Source organism: Rutidosis leptorrhynchoides, chromosome 7 (assembly GCF_046630445.1).
Source record: "Rutidosis leptorrhynchoides isolate AG116_Rl617_1_P2 chromosome 7, CSIRO_AGI_Rlap_v1, whole genome shotgun sequence".
Lineage (NCBI taxonomy): Eukaryota > Viridiplantae > Streptophyta > Magnoliopsida > Asterales > Asteraceae > Rutidosis > Rutidosis leptorrhynchoides.
In genome coordinates this window covers 169,577,995-169,593,787 of record NC_092339.1, presented here as the reverse complement: position 1 = coordinate 169,593,787, position 15,793 = coordinate 169,577,995, and the positions used below count along the sequence as shown (strand labels likewise).

Sequence of the window (15,793 nt, the reverse complement as noted above, 5' to 3'; positions counted from 1 at the left end):
GTGCAATGCAAAATCATCTCACCGTAAATAATTTTACAACGGTAGCTAATGCATCGTGCAATGCAAAAATTTCTCACCGAGGGTAGCTAAAACGGTAGCTAATGCGTCGTGCAATGCAAAATCATCTCACCGTTACTAACTACTAAATTTCACCATAAACAATATTACAACGGTAGCTAATGCGTCGTGCAATGCAAAATCATCTCACCGAGGGTAGCTAAAACGGTAGCTAATGCGTCGTGCTATGCAAAATCATCTCACCGTTACTAACTACTAAATCGAACCATTTCGGTAGCTAGTGCGTAGTGCAATGCAAAATCATCTCACCGATGGTCGATAATACAATCTTTATAGAAATCGAACAATAATTTTACAACGGTAGCTAATGCGTAGTGCAATGCAAAATCATCTCACCGATGGTCGATAATACAATCTTTAAAGAAATCGAACCTCTGAATCCAAATAATTCTATCATAGAATGTAGTTTTGAATACTTGTGTCTATTTCGTCAATCATTTATAAAAACAGTTCATGTATTCTCAGTTCAATAAATATATCTAAAAAGCATTTAATAAAACAGTTATAAAAACAGCGCATGTATTCTCAGTCTCAAAAATGTAAAGAGTAAAAGGGAATCAAATGAACTCACTATATTGTATTTTGTAGTAAAAATACATATGACGACATTGAACAATGCAGGGTTGGCTTCAGATTCATGAACCTATATAATTTGTATATATATATTAATACACATAATTGTAATCGAACAAATATATTAATTTATTTAGTTATATCATTCTTATATATTTTCATATATTCATACTTTATATATATATATATATATATATATATATATATATATATATATATATATATATATATATATATATATATATATATATATATATATATATATACGGATATAATCAAGAGGGAAGTGATTTTTAGGGGGGAAGCTCATGATCCCACCCTTGATTTTTGATCCAACAGCCCGTAATATTCCACCTCCTCTTCTTGTTCCAGCTTCCTGGCCGCATCCTTTATTTGTATTGAAAGGGTAATTTTGTCATTTCGTAATTTTTTTTTTCTTTTTTCCTTTTATTAACTGATATAATTGATTTTGTTTTATCGTCGATCATCATTGAATTAGGGTTTCGTTCTCTCTTCGTCAATATTCAATTACGAATCTTCATACAATTTTTCAGTGATTTCGTCTTCATCATAAACGTTTGAGTTACGGTTTATATGTTCATCTAATTCGTTTTTTTTTTGCTCAATTTAGTTCTATATCGTTCGTATCTGATTCGTTTTTACTTTTTTATGTGTAATCAAGGTTTGCGATGACTTCCAGTTCTATTTGTGCTTCAGATTCTACCTCTCGTGTTGAAGGTTCTACTTCCGTCGCTGCTTCATCTGGTTTCGATTCTGCACAGTCTGATGCTGAATGTACGTGTTTTCTGATTTACATTCATTATTTTTTAATTTTATTTACGTATGATCAATATTACTATCTATTATCTGTTTTCTGTTGTTTGCTTCTATTTTCGGGTTTATGTTATGTTTCAGTGCATTAATAATGAATATTTTTAATAACATTACATGCGTTGCATGTATTAATGTGACTTTGTTTTTCCTGCTTTTAATACTTTATTTTCTTATGAATATTACATATGATGAATATTATTATCTATTGTCTGCTGTTTTTATTTTATTTGATGGTTTATGTATTGTTTCTGTTCATTAATGATAAATATTTTTCTAAAAACATTACATGCCCTGCACGTTTTAATGTGAATTGTTTTTTTTTCTGATTTAAATACATGATTTTCTTATGAACATTACATATGTTTATTATTATTATAAATTTTCTTTTCTTTTTTATTGTTTTTAAGGGTTTATGATATGTTTCTATTCACCAATAATAAATATATTGCTAATAACATTGCATGATCAATATTTTGTATTTTTAGGTTCTGGAGAAATTGTTGAACAAGTTGATATATCTTCAATAATTAGAGAAAGTGTTGATGGTTCTGATAGTGCTCCAAACGAACATATATTTAGTCGCAATATCATCCCAATATGTAAAGTTTTTAGTTGTAATTATTCTATTTTTAATTTGTAATCGTTTAAATAAATAAATGTGAAGACAAAGCACGAAGATTAAAGAATTGAAGAAAAAGTGCCACTAAAGCCATAGTGCACTCAAAAGTGCCACTAAAAGTGAGTTAAAGACTTGCGCGGATTTTGGGAGTTAAGGAAAATAATTTATTGTGCAAATTACAAATTGCAAAACGCAAAATACAAGATATCTACGCGTACGAAAGGACGTTCGAGAAACCGGAACCGGGACATAAACCGAGCATCAACGCGCGAGTTAACGGACCCAAAATTACAAGTCAACTATGCACAAGAATATAATATAATATTTAAATAATTATATAAATTATTTATATATTATATATATTTAAATATAACGTCGACAAGCTAGAGTACAAAGCAATGTGAGCTGTCCCAGATGGCCATGCTATCGCATGGCCTGGAAGAGTTAATTCCATGCGATCGCATGGCTGAAAAATCCAGCCCAAGTCCTATAAATGCAACGTTTTCTGGCCAAAATATGTACCCATTTTTCATCTCAATCTCACTCTGTCTTTATATATATTTATATTTATATTTTTAATTTTAATTTTAAGTTAATAATAATAAAGTTATTTTAAGAATGTTTTACGGATTTTAAGTCGAAATTCTGTCCGTGCAACTGTTCTTCCTTTTTATATTAATGTCTCGTAATTAAGTTATTATTATGCTTATTTGAGCCAAAGTAATCGTGATGTTAGACTAAAATAGTAAGACGGGGTTATTAGATTTTGTACCATAATTAAGGTTTGGACAAAAGACTGACACTTGTGGACATTGGACTATTGACTATTAATAGATAGGGGGTATTGTCTAATCGAATGACAACTCATTGGAACCTGTTGAACCTATCTTTAAATTAGTTAATCTAATAATTATTAAAATGATTATGTATGTTCTATTTAGTGACGTTTATACGACATCTTTTACGATCATTTAATTAATTATTCGGGTTGGGTAATTGATTATTCATTCTGATCAAGTGGGTAAATTAATATTCATATCTCATTAAAACAGGGGTGGATTACATACAAGGATAATTGATGTAATTGTTAACAAAGTATTAAAACCTTGGATTACACGCAGTCGATAACCTGGTGTAATTATTAACAAAGTATTAAAACCTTGTTACAGTTCGAATCCCTAATTAGTTGGAATATTTGACTTCGGAAATAAAGTTAATTTGACGAGCATTTTATAATTATGACCGATGGACTATTATGAACAAAAACCAAATAGGTATCAAATAAACCAGGATAAAGGACAATTAACCCGGGTAATAAATTAAAATCAACACGTCGAACATCATGATTACGGAAGTTTTAATAAGCATAATACTTTTATTTCATATTTCATCGAACCTTTATTTCAGGCCCATGCGATCGCATGAACCGGAAGCTTCAAATCCATGCGACCGCATGGTGATGTCTGACACGTCTGAAACCTAAGACAGCCGAATTAGGGTTAAGTTAATTAATTATTATTATTATTAATTACCTAATTAGGGTTTATTTTAATAATAATTTAGTTTAGTTGTTATTTATTTTGTATTTTTAATTTATATTTAGTTTTATTAATATAATAAATTAATACTTTTATAAAATAATAATATAAAAATAATATTTTTATAAAAATAAGTGATTTTATCATTTTTTTGTTTCTTTTTATAATTTGTATATTTTAAACATTTAATTCGTAATTTTATAAATTTTCATTTGTAATTAGTTTTAAGATTAGTATTTTGCCGTAGTTAATTTTTATTTCTAGATTTTAAGACTTTGCCGTAAAATCCCTTAAGTGCTTTTTCTTTAGATTAAGATTTAGGCGCTTTAGAATTTTGCGACGCCGTTTATATATTTTAGTGCCTTTTAAGTTATTGTCGTTTTGGATATAGATTTCCTTTTAAGCTTTAATACCTTTAGGCGCAACTTTTTAGATTTAGTATTTAATACCTTTTAAGTTTCGACGCTTTACTTTCTTTTATTTTTCAATTTTTATTTTTCGACGTTTTTTAGACGCACTCTTTTTCTTTCTTATTTCTCGACGCTCTAGTTTTTAGGACATAGAATTTTCTATTTCTTCTCTAAAATTTCTTTAAATTTCAACGAAAAATTATTTTAAGCGGTTAAATTGATAGACATCCAAAATTTTCTGGTTCGTAGTAATAGTTGGATTTGTTAGTGGCGAGTTGTGGGCTTCCGATTTAAAGGGTCCTGGCTACCTGCTGCATCTATTGGCTATTCGAAACATGGGCAAAATCAGAAAAGTCTATTAATTTGATAACTTATATAATTTTTATTTTTATAACTAATAGGATATTCAGTGAATGCACCGAGCAAAACGTTCACCACCTTTCATACGTTCACCACCTGTAACTCGATCAAGACATCTAGCCAACATTGTCGCCGTTGATTTTTCTTTAGAATCGTCATCTAGTCTACCAAGTACTCCAACTCAAATTTCCGATAATCCATTTTTTGAACCCGACTTCACTACCGAGAACCCGGAGGATATTCAAGGACAATTCCAAGATCCAGAACCACTTATCATTCCTCCTGAACCACAAACCGTTAAATCAGAATTCTCTAGTGATTCGTATTCAACAAATTCAATTATGGAAGTAACGGAACCTCTAAGTATGGAAGATCGAATGAGAGCCACACGCACGGGCCAAGGTCACGCCATTATTAAGCCAGATATTAATGCGCCAGATTATGAAATCAAAGGACAAATCCTACACATGGTAACTAATCAATGCCAATATAGTGGTACGTCAAAAGAAGATCCAAACGAACATCTTCGAACCTTTAATAGGATCTGTACTCTATTTAAAATCCGAGAAGTGGAGGATGAACAAATCTATCTCATGTTATTTCCCTGGACTTTAAAGGGAGAAGCCAAAGATTGGTTAGAATCGTTACCTGAAGGGGCGATTGATACACGAGATGTTTTAGTTGAAAAATTTCTTAAACAATTCTTTCCGGCATCTAAAGCTGTGAGACTTCAAGGAGAAATAGTTACGTTCACACAAAAGCCAAATGAAACTCTATATGAGGCGTGGACAAGATTTGAAAAGTTGTTAAGAGGATGTCCGCAACATGGTTTAGACACTTATCAAATAGTACAAATATTCTACCAAGGATGCGACATTGCTACACGAAAAGACATCGACATAACAGCTGGTGGTTCCATTATGAAGAAAAAAGCAACCGAAGCTCACAAAGACATTGATAACACAGCATCCCACTCACATGAGTGGCATCAAGAAAAAGATATTTTTCGATCATCTAAAGCGGCTAGAGCCGATTCTAGCCATGACTTTGACTCCGTTTTCGCAAAAATAGATGCTTTTGAGAGACGAATGGAAAAGATGAATAAAGATATTCACGCAATACGAATCAGTTGTGAGCAATGCGGTGGACCACACTTAATGAAAGATTGTCACATTGAGCAAACGATGGAACAACGTGAGAATGTTTCCTACATGAACCAAAGGCCGGGAAATAATTATCAAAATAATTATCAACCGCCAAGGCCAAACTTTAATCGAAATCAAAACATTCTTTACAATCCAAATGGACCTAACAATAACTCGTACAACCAACAAGGTTCGAATAACCAACCAACTCAAAACAACACTTTCAATCAACAAAGACCTAGCTTGTATAAACCACCAAAACAAACCGAAGAGAAAAAGCCAAATCTAGAAGAAATGATGGCAAAGCTAATGGAATCTCAAATACAATTTATTATATCTCAAACCCAAACAAATGAGAGGTTTGATCAGTCACTAAGAACTCAACAAGCTTCCATTTTGAATCTAGAAAAACATGTAGGTACTCTTGCTAGCATGATGAGTGAGAGGGAACAAGGAAAGCTACCAAGTAATACTGAAGTAAATCCTCGGAATGAGAATGTTAATATGGTGTCAACAAATTCTGAAAAACCAGCTCCAGAAGATGGGAAGGTTTTAGATGTGAGTAACAATGAAGAAGTTACAACACCACCACCAACTGAGTATGTAAAGCCAGTGGTGGCACCATACAGACCACCCATCCCGTTTCCAAGAAAAGGAGTTGAGTATGAGCAAGTGATAGGTAATAAAATTTGTGATACCTCTGGAAAGAAGAAGATGAATAAGAAAGTACAAGAAATAAAAACCGTAAAGATAAACCCGGTGAAGACAGTTCCACCAAAACTTCCACCCAGGGTGGGTGATCCGGGTGAATTTATTGTTCCTTGTCTACTTAGTGATTGTGTCATGTATGATGCACTAGCAGATTTAGGTGCGAGTGTGAGTGTTATGCCTCTTTCATTATATAAGAGATTAGGAGTAGGTGAGTTAAGTCCAACAGAGATGAGTGTCCGACTCTTTGATCAAACCATTAGGCACCCAGTTGGAATTGCTGACAACCTACCCGTTCAAGTAGATAATTTAACCTTTCTAGTCGAATTCATTTTCATTGACATAGAAGAGGACTCAAACATTCCTCTAATTTTAGGTCGACCATTCTTAGCGTCCACCGGGGCGTTATTTGATGTAAGAAAAGGTAGAATGACACTTAGTAATGATGACAAATCGATCACCTTTGTGAGTCGAAAGTCTAAATCTCCACCAACCAAAACTGTTGAACCAACAAAAACGATTGGTAAGAACCATGTTGTTTTACCAACTCCAACGGTAGTGCTTAACAGTAATAAAACGCCTAAGTGTGGGGAAGATGAAGTAACGCCTAATGATGACTTGATAACAAAGAACCCCGTTGTTGGTACGAAATTAAATGACCCCGTTATTAACAGTTCAATGAAGAAACTTATTAAATGGATTCGTGATGCTAGAACCAAGGGGAACTTTAAGTTATGTAACCAGTTAGTATCCAATCTATCGCCGAAAGAAAAGACGAAACTAGTTGAATTTGTGGATATTACACAGGAATCCGACCAATGGCTTAAAGCAAAAGTCACAGATATGCAAGTTGATTATGGTCCAAGAGAAATTGACGATAAAGTTAATCACAATTTCGACACCACAGCTACCTAAGTGTGGGGAGATTCAAATGTTCTAAAAAGAAAATGCTGTCTAGAATTAGTTGTTCTGTTCTCGTGTAGTTCCGAGAATGGAATCCGTTTGGTCTTTTCCACTAGCAGACACTAAAGAACTAGTTTTCTCCCCCCATTCTGAATTTTATTTTGTTTTGTAGGTTTATATGAAATTTATATGCATTTTTAAATTTAATTTTTGTGTGATTTTAAAAAACAACAAATTACTTTATTTCATTAAGTTTAAAAAATGATTTCTAAAATTCATCGTAAGTTGAAGACTAGGTCATGGAACCGAAATTGCTTTACCCGAGGGCGGGGCGAAAAATTTTGTTATCATTATTTTTAATTTTATTGATCTAAAGTATACAAAAAAAAAAAAACCCAAAAATCTTTACTTTTAAAACAATCGCTTTAACGATAAATTTTAAATTTTGTCGAGGGACGAACTAGGTAAACATACCGAAACTACCTAAAGTAAAAGGAAACAAAATTTTAAAAAATTATTCATTTAAATTGTTTTAATAACTAAAGATTTTATAAAATAATAATAATAATAATAATAATAAAAAAAATATTATGTATGTTTGTAGTTTATCTTATGTACAAAACATGGTAAAACATCGCACTTTCAAAGACTGACATTAAGTTCAGCAAAAGCTACTAATTTTGACGACAAGACGCAAAATATCAAATGTGATATAAAATAATATGTTTGCATACTCGGTATTTTTAATCACTTTTCTACACTAATCACCCTCATGAATTTATAATTATAGTCTGATTTCATGCAAATGAGGGCATTGCATGATCTCAAGTGTGGGGAAGGGTTATAAATTCTCTCGAATTTACACTTAGTTTAATTGCCAAATTTTGTGAAAATTTGAAAATTTTCAACTAAATGAATTCAAAATCATGTTTATACATATTTATGAACGATAAAACTAGGTTGTAATACCGAAATTATTGTTATCTCGGAGAGAACATAAATGGAGAAACAAACAACCCAAAACGTTAGAATTCATTTAAAATGGAATAGAGGAAAATAAAAAGGCAAAGAAAAAATAAATAAAAGCTAAGTTTGGGAAGAATTTACCAAGTTCTTCAAAACATATATCACATATTTGTACAAGATTATTGCAGGTACTTTTGCTTTGGACTAAACTAATCAGTTTTACCCGATTTACTGTAATATATTTGAAAGAAAGATGGATCTACACGATGAATCAATTCCATCATTAAAAGGAAGTAAAGTCTCCCGAAAAAGACACGCGCTTCTTGATTTAGGTCAGAAAGTTGTCGTCCAGACCAGCTGTAGGTTGATGAAAAATCTAGAAAAGTCATCTCTAAAATCAGCAGGAAATCCACGGACCTTAGCATCAAACAGGGTCGCCAAGTGGTCAGACTTATCCTAACCATGAGAGGATCTGTCTCGTAAAATGGGGAGGGTGCCGTGCAAATTAGCTTGATAAGACTAATAAATCAGACCCCAGAAAGGATAATCTCCTTAAAGATCAAAAATTAGCTTTTAAGACTGATATTACTCAATCCTTGAGATTGACTTTAAAGACTGAGAATTACAAACTCATGGAATTCGATGATATCTAAACTCGAGCTTGAACGAGAAAATATTTTGATCAAATTAAAATCGATTTGTTTTCTGAAAACCCATTTTCAATGCGTTCATTACCATTGAACGTAAAATCCTAAGAATTCACCGTAATTCATTAGGTCATCTGAACCAAATCGGGTGTCAACCGTAAGAACGGTGGTTGCATAGCATGGTCGAAGACAGGACCTTGTGCCAGACCGAAAAACTATAGGGTGATCTTTACTATTGCTCCTACAAAGGATAGTAATTGCATCCAACACGTTATAGACCATAATCAAAAGCATGTCACGAGACATTGCCTTAACAGTTGCTTGATCAATGCTTTCCTTTACAACCGGACGGTAGTTTACCGAAAGGTAATATACGGAGCAAGTATACTGGACGTGTTGCTTTTCCAATACAAGGATAGCAAGTGGGTGACACAAAACCGCAAGTTTTGAGCTAAAATTTTAAAATCTGAAACCCACAAAAATATTTTGCAAACACCGGTGAAGGCTTATTTCGGAAAACTTATCTAGGGTAAAAGCTCGAATGAATTTTCAAAAGATCAAATGTTTTCATAAAGATCCAATTTCCTTAAGGATCTAAATTTTTATAGTCATGTGGGACTGTAAACCACATCGTTACTATCATTGTTTATATCGCCGTATCGAAATCACTAATGTATAAAGTGTGAAGAATAAAGAAGTGATTCGTGTGATTTAATTTTAAGTTATATATTGCTTGAGGACAAGCAACACTCAAGTGTGGGGATATTTGATAGTGCTCTAAACGAACATATATTTAGTCACAATATCATCCCAATATGTAAAGTTTTTAGTTGTAATTATTCTATTTTTAAGTTGTAATCGATTAAATAAATAAATGTGAAGACAAAGCATGAAGATTAAAGAATTGAAGAAAAAGTGCCACTAAAGCCATAGTGCACTCGAAAGTGCCACTAAAAGTGAGTTAAAGACTTGCGCGGATTTTGGGAGGTAAGGAAAATAATTTTTTGTGCAAATTACAAATTGCAAAACGCAAAATACAAGATATCTACGCGTACGAAAGGACGTTCGAGAAACCAGAACCGAGACATAAACCGAGCATCAACGCGTGAGTTAACGGACCCAAAATTACAAGTCAACTATGCACAAGAATATAATATAATATTTAAATAATTATATAAATTATTTATATATTATATATATTTAAATATAACGTTGACAAGCTAGAGTACAAAGCAATGTGAGCTGTCCCAGATGGCCATGCGATCACATGGCCTGGAAGAGTTAATTCCATGCGATCGCATGGCTGAAAAATCCAGCCCAAGTCCTATAAATGCAACGTTTTCTGGCCAAAATATGTACCCATTTTTCATCTCAATCTCACTCTGTCTTTATATATATTTATATTTATATTTTTAATTTTAATTTTAAGTTAATAATAATAAAGTTATTTTAAGAATGTTTTACGGGTTTTAAGTCAAAATTCTGTCCGTGCAACGCTACGCGATTAATCACCACTGTAAGCTATGTTCTTCCTTTTTAAATTAATGTCTCGTAACTAAGTTATTATTATGCTTATTTGAGCCAAAGTAATCGTGATGTTAGACTAAAATATTATGACGGGGTTATTAGATTTTGTACCATAATTAAGGTTTGGACAAAAGACCGACACTTGTGGACATTGGACTACTGACTATTAATAGATAGGGGGTATTGTCTAATCGAATGACAACATATTGGAACCTGTCGATCCTATCTTCAAATTAGTTAATCGAATAATTATTAAAATGATTATGTATGTTCTATTTAGTGACGTTTATACGACATCTTTTACGATCATTTAATTAATTATTTGGGTTGGGTAATTGATTATTCATTCTGATCAAGTGGGTAAATTAATATTCATATCTCATTAAAACAGGGGTGGATTACATACAAGGATAATTGATGTAATTGTTAACAAAGTATTAAAACCTTGGATTACACGCAGTCGATAACCTGGTGTAATTATTAACAAAGTATTAAAACCTTGTTACAGTTCGAATCCCTAATTAGTTGGAATAGTTGACTTCGGAAATAATGTTAATTTAACGAGCATTTTATAATTATGACCAATGGACTATTATGGACAAAAACCAAATAGGTATCAAATAAACCAGGACAAAGGACAATTAACCCGGGTAATAAATTAAAATCAACACGTCGAACATCATGATTACGGAAGTTTAAATAAGCATAATACTTTTATTTCATATTTCATCGAACCTTTATTTACTGTCATTTTAATTACTGCAATTTACTTTATCGCAATTTAAATTATGTCATTTATATTATCGTCATTTATCTTTACGCTTTATTTAAAATCGACAAACTGGTCATTAAACGGTAAAAAAACCCCTTTTATAATAATATTACTATATATAATTATATATATTTTATATAAATTTAGTTGTTAAAAATATAGCGTTAAACTCAGCTAGCTCCATGTGGAACGAACCAGACTTACTAAAAACTACACTACTCTACGATTAGGTACACTGGCTGTAAGTGTTGTAGCAAGGTTTAGGTATATCCACTCTATAAATAAATAAATAACTTGTGTAATATTTCGTAGTATTTCGTATTAAAAATAAAACTATTTCGTATACGCTGCTGCACACATCAGGTTCACAAGAATATTTATCTGTTGTTCCTGATCATTTGAAACCTGTTATTGGTACTTTATTTCAATCATATGATGCATGTCAATTGTTCTATGAGTCCTATGGCGAGGCTGGTGGATTTGATACTAAAATATCTTCGCAAAATAGAAATGCAGCTGGGATTGTTATTTACAAGGTTTTTTGTTGTAATAGATCCGATGCTTCTAGTCATCTCGCCTATGATTCTATTGTAGATTTTAATCTACCTATTGTTAAAGATTCAGTTGAAGGTGGTGTGGAAGGTGATGTTGAAGGTGACTCAGAAGTTGATGTTGATGGTAATGGTGAATATAATGTTGAACTTTCTAAAGCTGATAAAAGGAAGAAAAGAAAGAAGGAAAAAAAACCTCTTATTCGTAAAGTTTTCACAATCAAGACTGGTTGTTCTGCATCTCTTAGATGTAAGTTAGTTGGTGATAAGGTGATGATTTGGAAGTTCTATGAAGGTCACAATCATAATTTAGTTTCTGTAGGTAATAGACAGCAAATGAAGATAAACAGAAGGATTGGTTTAGACGACGCGCAAATATTGTTTGATTTAAATACTAAATCTAATGTTGGTGCTGCTACCGCTTATAACATTATCTCAGATCTTAATGGTGGTTTTAGTCTGGTTGGTCCTTCTTCTATTGATTTTCAAAACTTTAGGCGTGACATGAATCGGTATGTAGGTGAAAGTGATGCACACATTTTTATAGAGAATCTTCTTCGAAAGCAAGAAGTTTTACCAAACTTCACTTGCGAGTATAGATGTGGTAATGATGGTACTTTACTTGGAGTTTTCTGGTCTGATTATGTCTCTAAAGTTAATTATCAAGAGTTTGGTGATATCGTGTCTTTTGATGCAACTTACAAGACAAACAAGTAAGTCTTTACTTTTGTTTTTATTAATTTATTCTGTTAACATTCAATGTGTGTAATATTATTATTAATTATGTTAAATTGTATTTCAGGTACAAGCTGCTGTTTGTTCCTCTTACTGGAATTGATAATCATAAGAAACTTGTGTGTTTTGGTGCTGCTCTACTTACTGGTGAAAGTATTGAATCGTTTAACTGGTTTCTAGACTGTTTCTTGAAAACTTTTGGGAATGAACCTTCATTAGTTGTCACCGATCATGATCCTGCAATGAAAGAGGCTATTGATTTGAAATTTAAACATGCAAAACACCGATTGTGCATGTGGCATATAAGTTCCAAGCTGCGTGATAAGGTTTTATGTTTTTAACTTTTTGTTTTCTTAATTTTTATTACTTGCCTTTTTTTCAACTTTTTTATGTTAGTTTTATATTTTTTAGGTTGACCACGAATTGTATGATACTCCTAATTTTCGGGATCGTATGAATTTAATTTTCTGGAATCAGCAACAAACACCTGAAAAGTTTGAGACTCGTTGGAAATCATTGATTGATGACTATAAATTGCATGAAGTTAGATGGTTCAATGACATGTACAAAATTAAAGAAATGTGGGTACCATGCTTCTTCATGGATACCCCTATGAATGCTTTGATGAGAACTTCTTCACTTTCAGAGAGTGAGAATGCATTTTTCAGTAAATGCAAGAACATATGTTCTACTTTAGTTATTTTTTATTCAGGGTTTGAGGCGGCAATGGAAAGGCAAAGACATACTAATCGTCTTCTTGAATATGAAATGGAGAACAAATTGGTTAAACTTGCAACAACTCAGCGCATTGAGAAACATGCTAGGGATATATATATATATACCCCTAGTGTTTTTTTTACTTGTTCAAGATGAAATCTGCAGATCTTCCTCTTCAAGCTATCAAACAAATTCTAGAGTTGAAGGAGATAAGCTAATTTGTGTAATTCAAGAAAAGTTTCCTTAACCACGTCCTAAGTGGGATTACCATGTAAGTATACAATATTTTCAACTTTTTATGTTTATTTTAATATAATTATCTTTGATGCATGTTTTGCTGTTTAAATTATTTTTAAATGTTTGCATTCCAATTTTTGTTTTTCAGGTTGAATTTAATGAGAAGACATTTGAATGTGATTGCTCGTGTTTGTTGTTTGTACGTGAAGGACGTTTGTGTCGTCATGTTTTCGTTGTTTATTATATAAATGAAGTTCATGCTATTCCTGATCGATATATTCTGAAGAGATGGTCAAAGGGAGCGTCTGAAGTATTCAATTCCATAGCTTCTGAGTTAAATCCGTTTGTTGCATCTTATAGGGTTAAGAAAGAGCTGCTCAATAAATTTAGAAAAGCACTCTTTTTCTTGAAGGATGATACTGAAAAACTTGAGCTGTTAAGAGACAAGTTTGATGTGTTTATTAGTGAATTTTTTAATTCGGATGATGATACAGTGCCTTCTAGATTTGCTGCAACTGAGCAGTTGTATGGTTTCCCTAGGCCTGCTCTTGCTAATGTTCATGGTCCAAAGGGCGTGCATAACAAAGGTGAGAGAAGTAACAAAGGTGAGAGTAGTAACAAGAGATACTTACCTGCTATTGAGAGAAATGGTAAGAAGCAGAGGGCATGCAAAAATGTGGTATTCTTGGTCATAATAGGAGAAGTTGTGACAAAAGAAATGCTGGTAAACAAAAGATGAAGCTTGTTGATGAAGATGATGAAGATGATGAAGACTATGACTCGATGGATGAACAACATGAAGAAGTTGGTGAATCTCAAGATTGATTGTTTATTGTTTTTTTATCCTTAATTTTTACATGTTTTAGACTGCGTGTTATTAAAGATCATACCATTACTTACATTGAATGTTTTAAGTTTTTCAGACTCAAATGTGTTTATGTTTTAGATCGAGTATTATTGCATCTCATTTGTTTACTTATACCAACAGTTATTATGTCATCATGCTTAATACTTGATGTTCAATTCATGCTTAAAACATAATATGCAATGCATGTAATGTTAGTATGTATTAAGTACTTAATACACAATATTCAATGTATGTAATGTTAGTATGTATTAAGTTTACTTAATACATAATATTCAATGTATGTAATGTTATTATGTATTAAGTTTACTTAGTACATAATATTCAATGCATGTAATGTTACTTAGCCTTGGACTTTTTAATCAATACGGTAGTTAGCTTCATCTTATTTAACATCAAATGTGTATACTGTATGCATCAATTAGTGTAATTCAGTCAACGATTACAAAATCGCTAAGTAGAAAACAATTAATGTATATAATAACCAACTGGTGTAATTTACTTTACATATAACAAAGCGTGTAACTAGTAAAATATTAATGTGAACCATATTAACTAAGTAACATCAACATAATATCTTATAATACGCAGGTTAAACGATTTACAAAATACTGTTAATATATCATGCTAAATGATTCACACAATACGGTTAATACAGAATTCAAAATATAAATTGTTTTACATACTAATGATGAAATAGAATACATTCTATTTTCTCTTATGCCATTTATCAATCTTGTTCAGTGCTTGTGCCTTCGCCTTATCCACAGTCTGCTTCTTGATTTTATCACTTGTTGTTTCTTCATAACTCTTCATTTTCTGCAAAAACTCTGATTTTAGTTCATTCAAATCGTGTGTCAAAATCTTAAGTGCATAATGCGATCTCAGGCTCATAAGCTGCTTTTTCTGAAAATTTGATTCATCCACTTATCCACAATACCACTTCTCTTCTCCTCTGTAGCATTTCATGTGTCTCATAGCAACAATACCACAGTCAATTTGATTGTCTTCAGTCATCCATTTCGTTTCCTTTAACACAACGTCTTTACCGAAAAATCTTTTGTAGTACATACTTCCAACCTTTTTTAAATAATTTGAAGTAAAGCTCCTATAAGTTGTACAAATCAATATATTAAATCGTTGTAATAATAAAAATTGATTAAAATTTTTGTTATAATAATAAAGTTTATTTACTTTTAATATCATTCAGCATATGTAATATTATTTAAAAATTCTACATACCACATTTTCTGGAACGTTTCCATACTGGTCCTTGAATTGAAGGTCAGCTTTTACATTATCGATAAGTTCAATCTTTCCGTTCTTCATGTTGAATACTATAATATAGTAATGATCTTCAACACATATCGAAAAGAAGACCTGCAATATCATACATGATTTTATAAAATATTATTGTATATTTAATTTAGCTAGTTAGCAAAATATTTGTTATTTCATACCAGATCATAATTTTCAAATTTTGCTGCCTTGGGCCAATATTTCAGAATATCATCAACACTTGAATTGAATTTATTTTGGTTTTCCTCTGATTGATTCTCAAGCATTCCCTCTGCCTATACGTTAACATAAAATTTAATCACAATTTTT

General features: G+C 31.8%; 1 protein-coding gene across 1 annotated transcript; it reads left to right on the top strand.

The window, feature by feature from the left end:
• Positions 1–1,340: 1,340 nt before the first annotated feature.
• LOC139859777 (protein FAR1-RELATED SEQUENCE 5-like) lies at positions 1,341–14,059 on the top strand. The gene is made up of 7 exons (XM_071848550.1): positions 1,341–1,446; positions 1,971–2,030; positions 11,444–12,344; positions 12,434–12,692; positions 12,778–13,100; positions 13,249–13,306; positions 13,469–14,059. The coding sequence occupies exons 1-7, from the start codon at positions 1,341–1,343 to the stop codon at positions 14,057–14,059; spliced, it is 2,298 nt and encodes a 765-aa protein (XP_071704651.1).
• Positions 14,060–15,793: the final 1,734 nt, after the last annotated feature.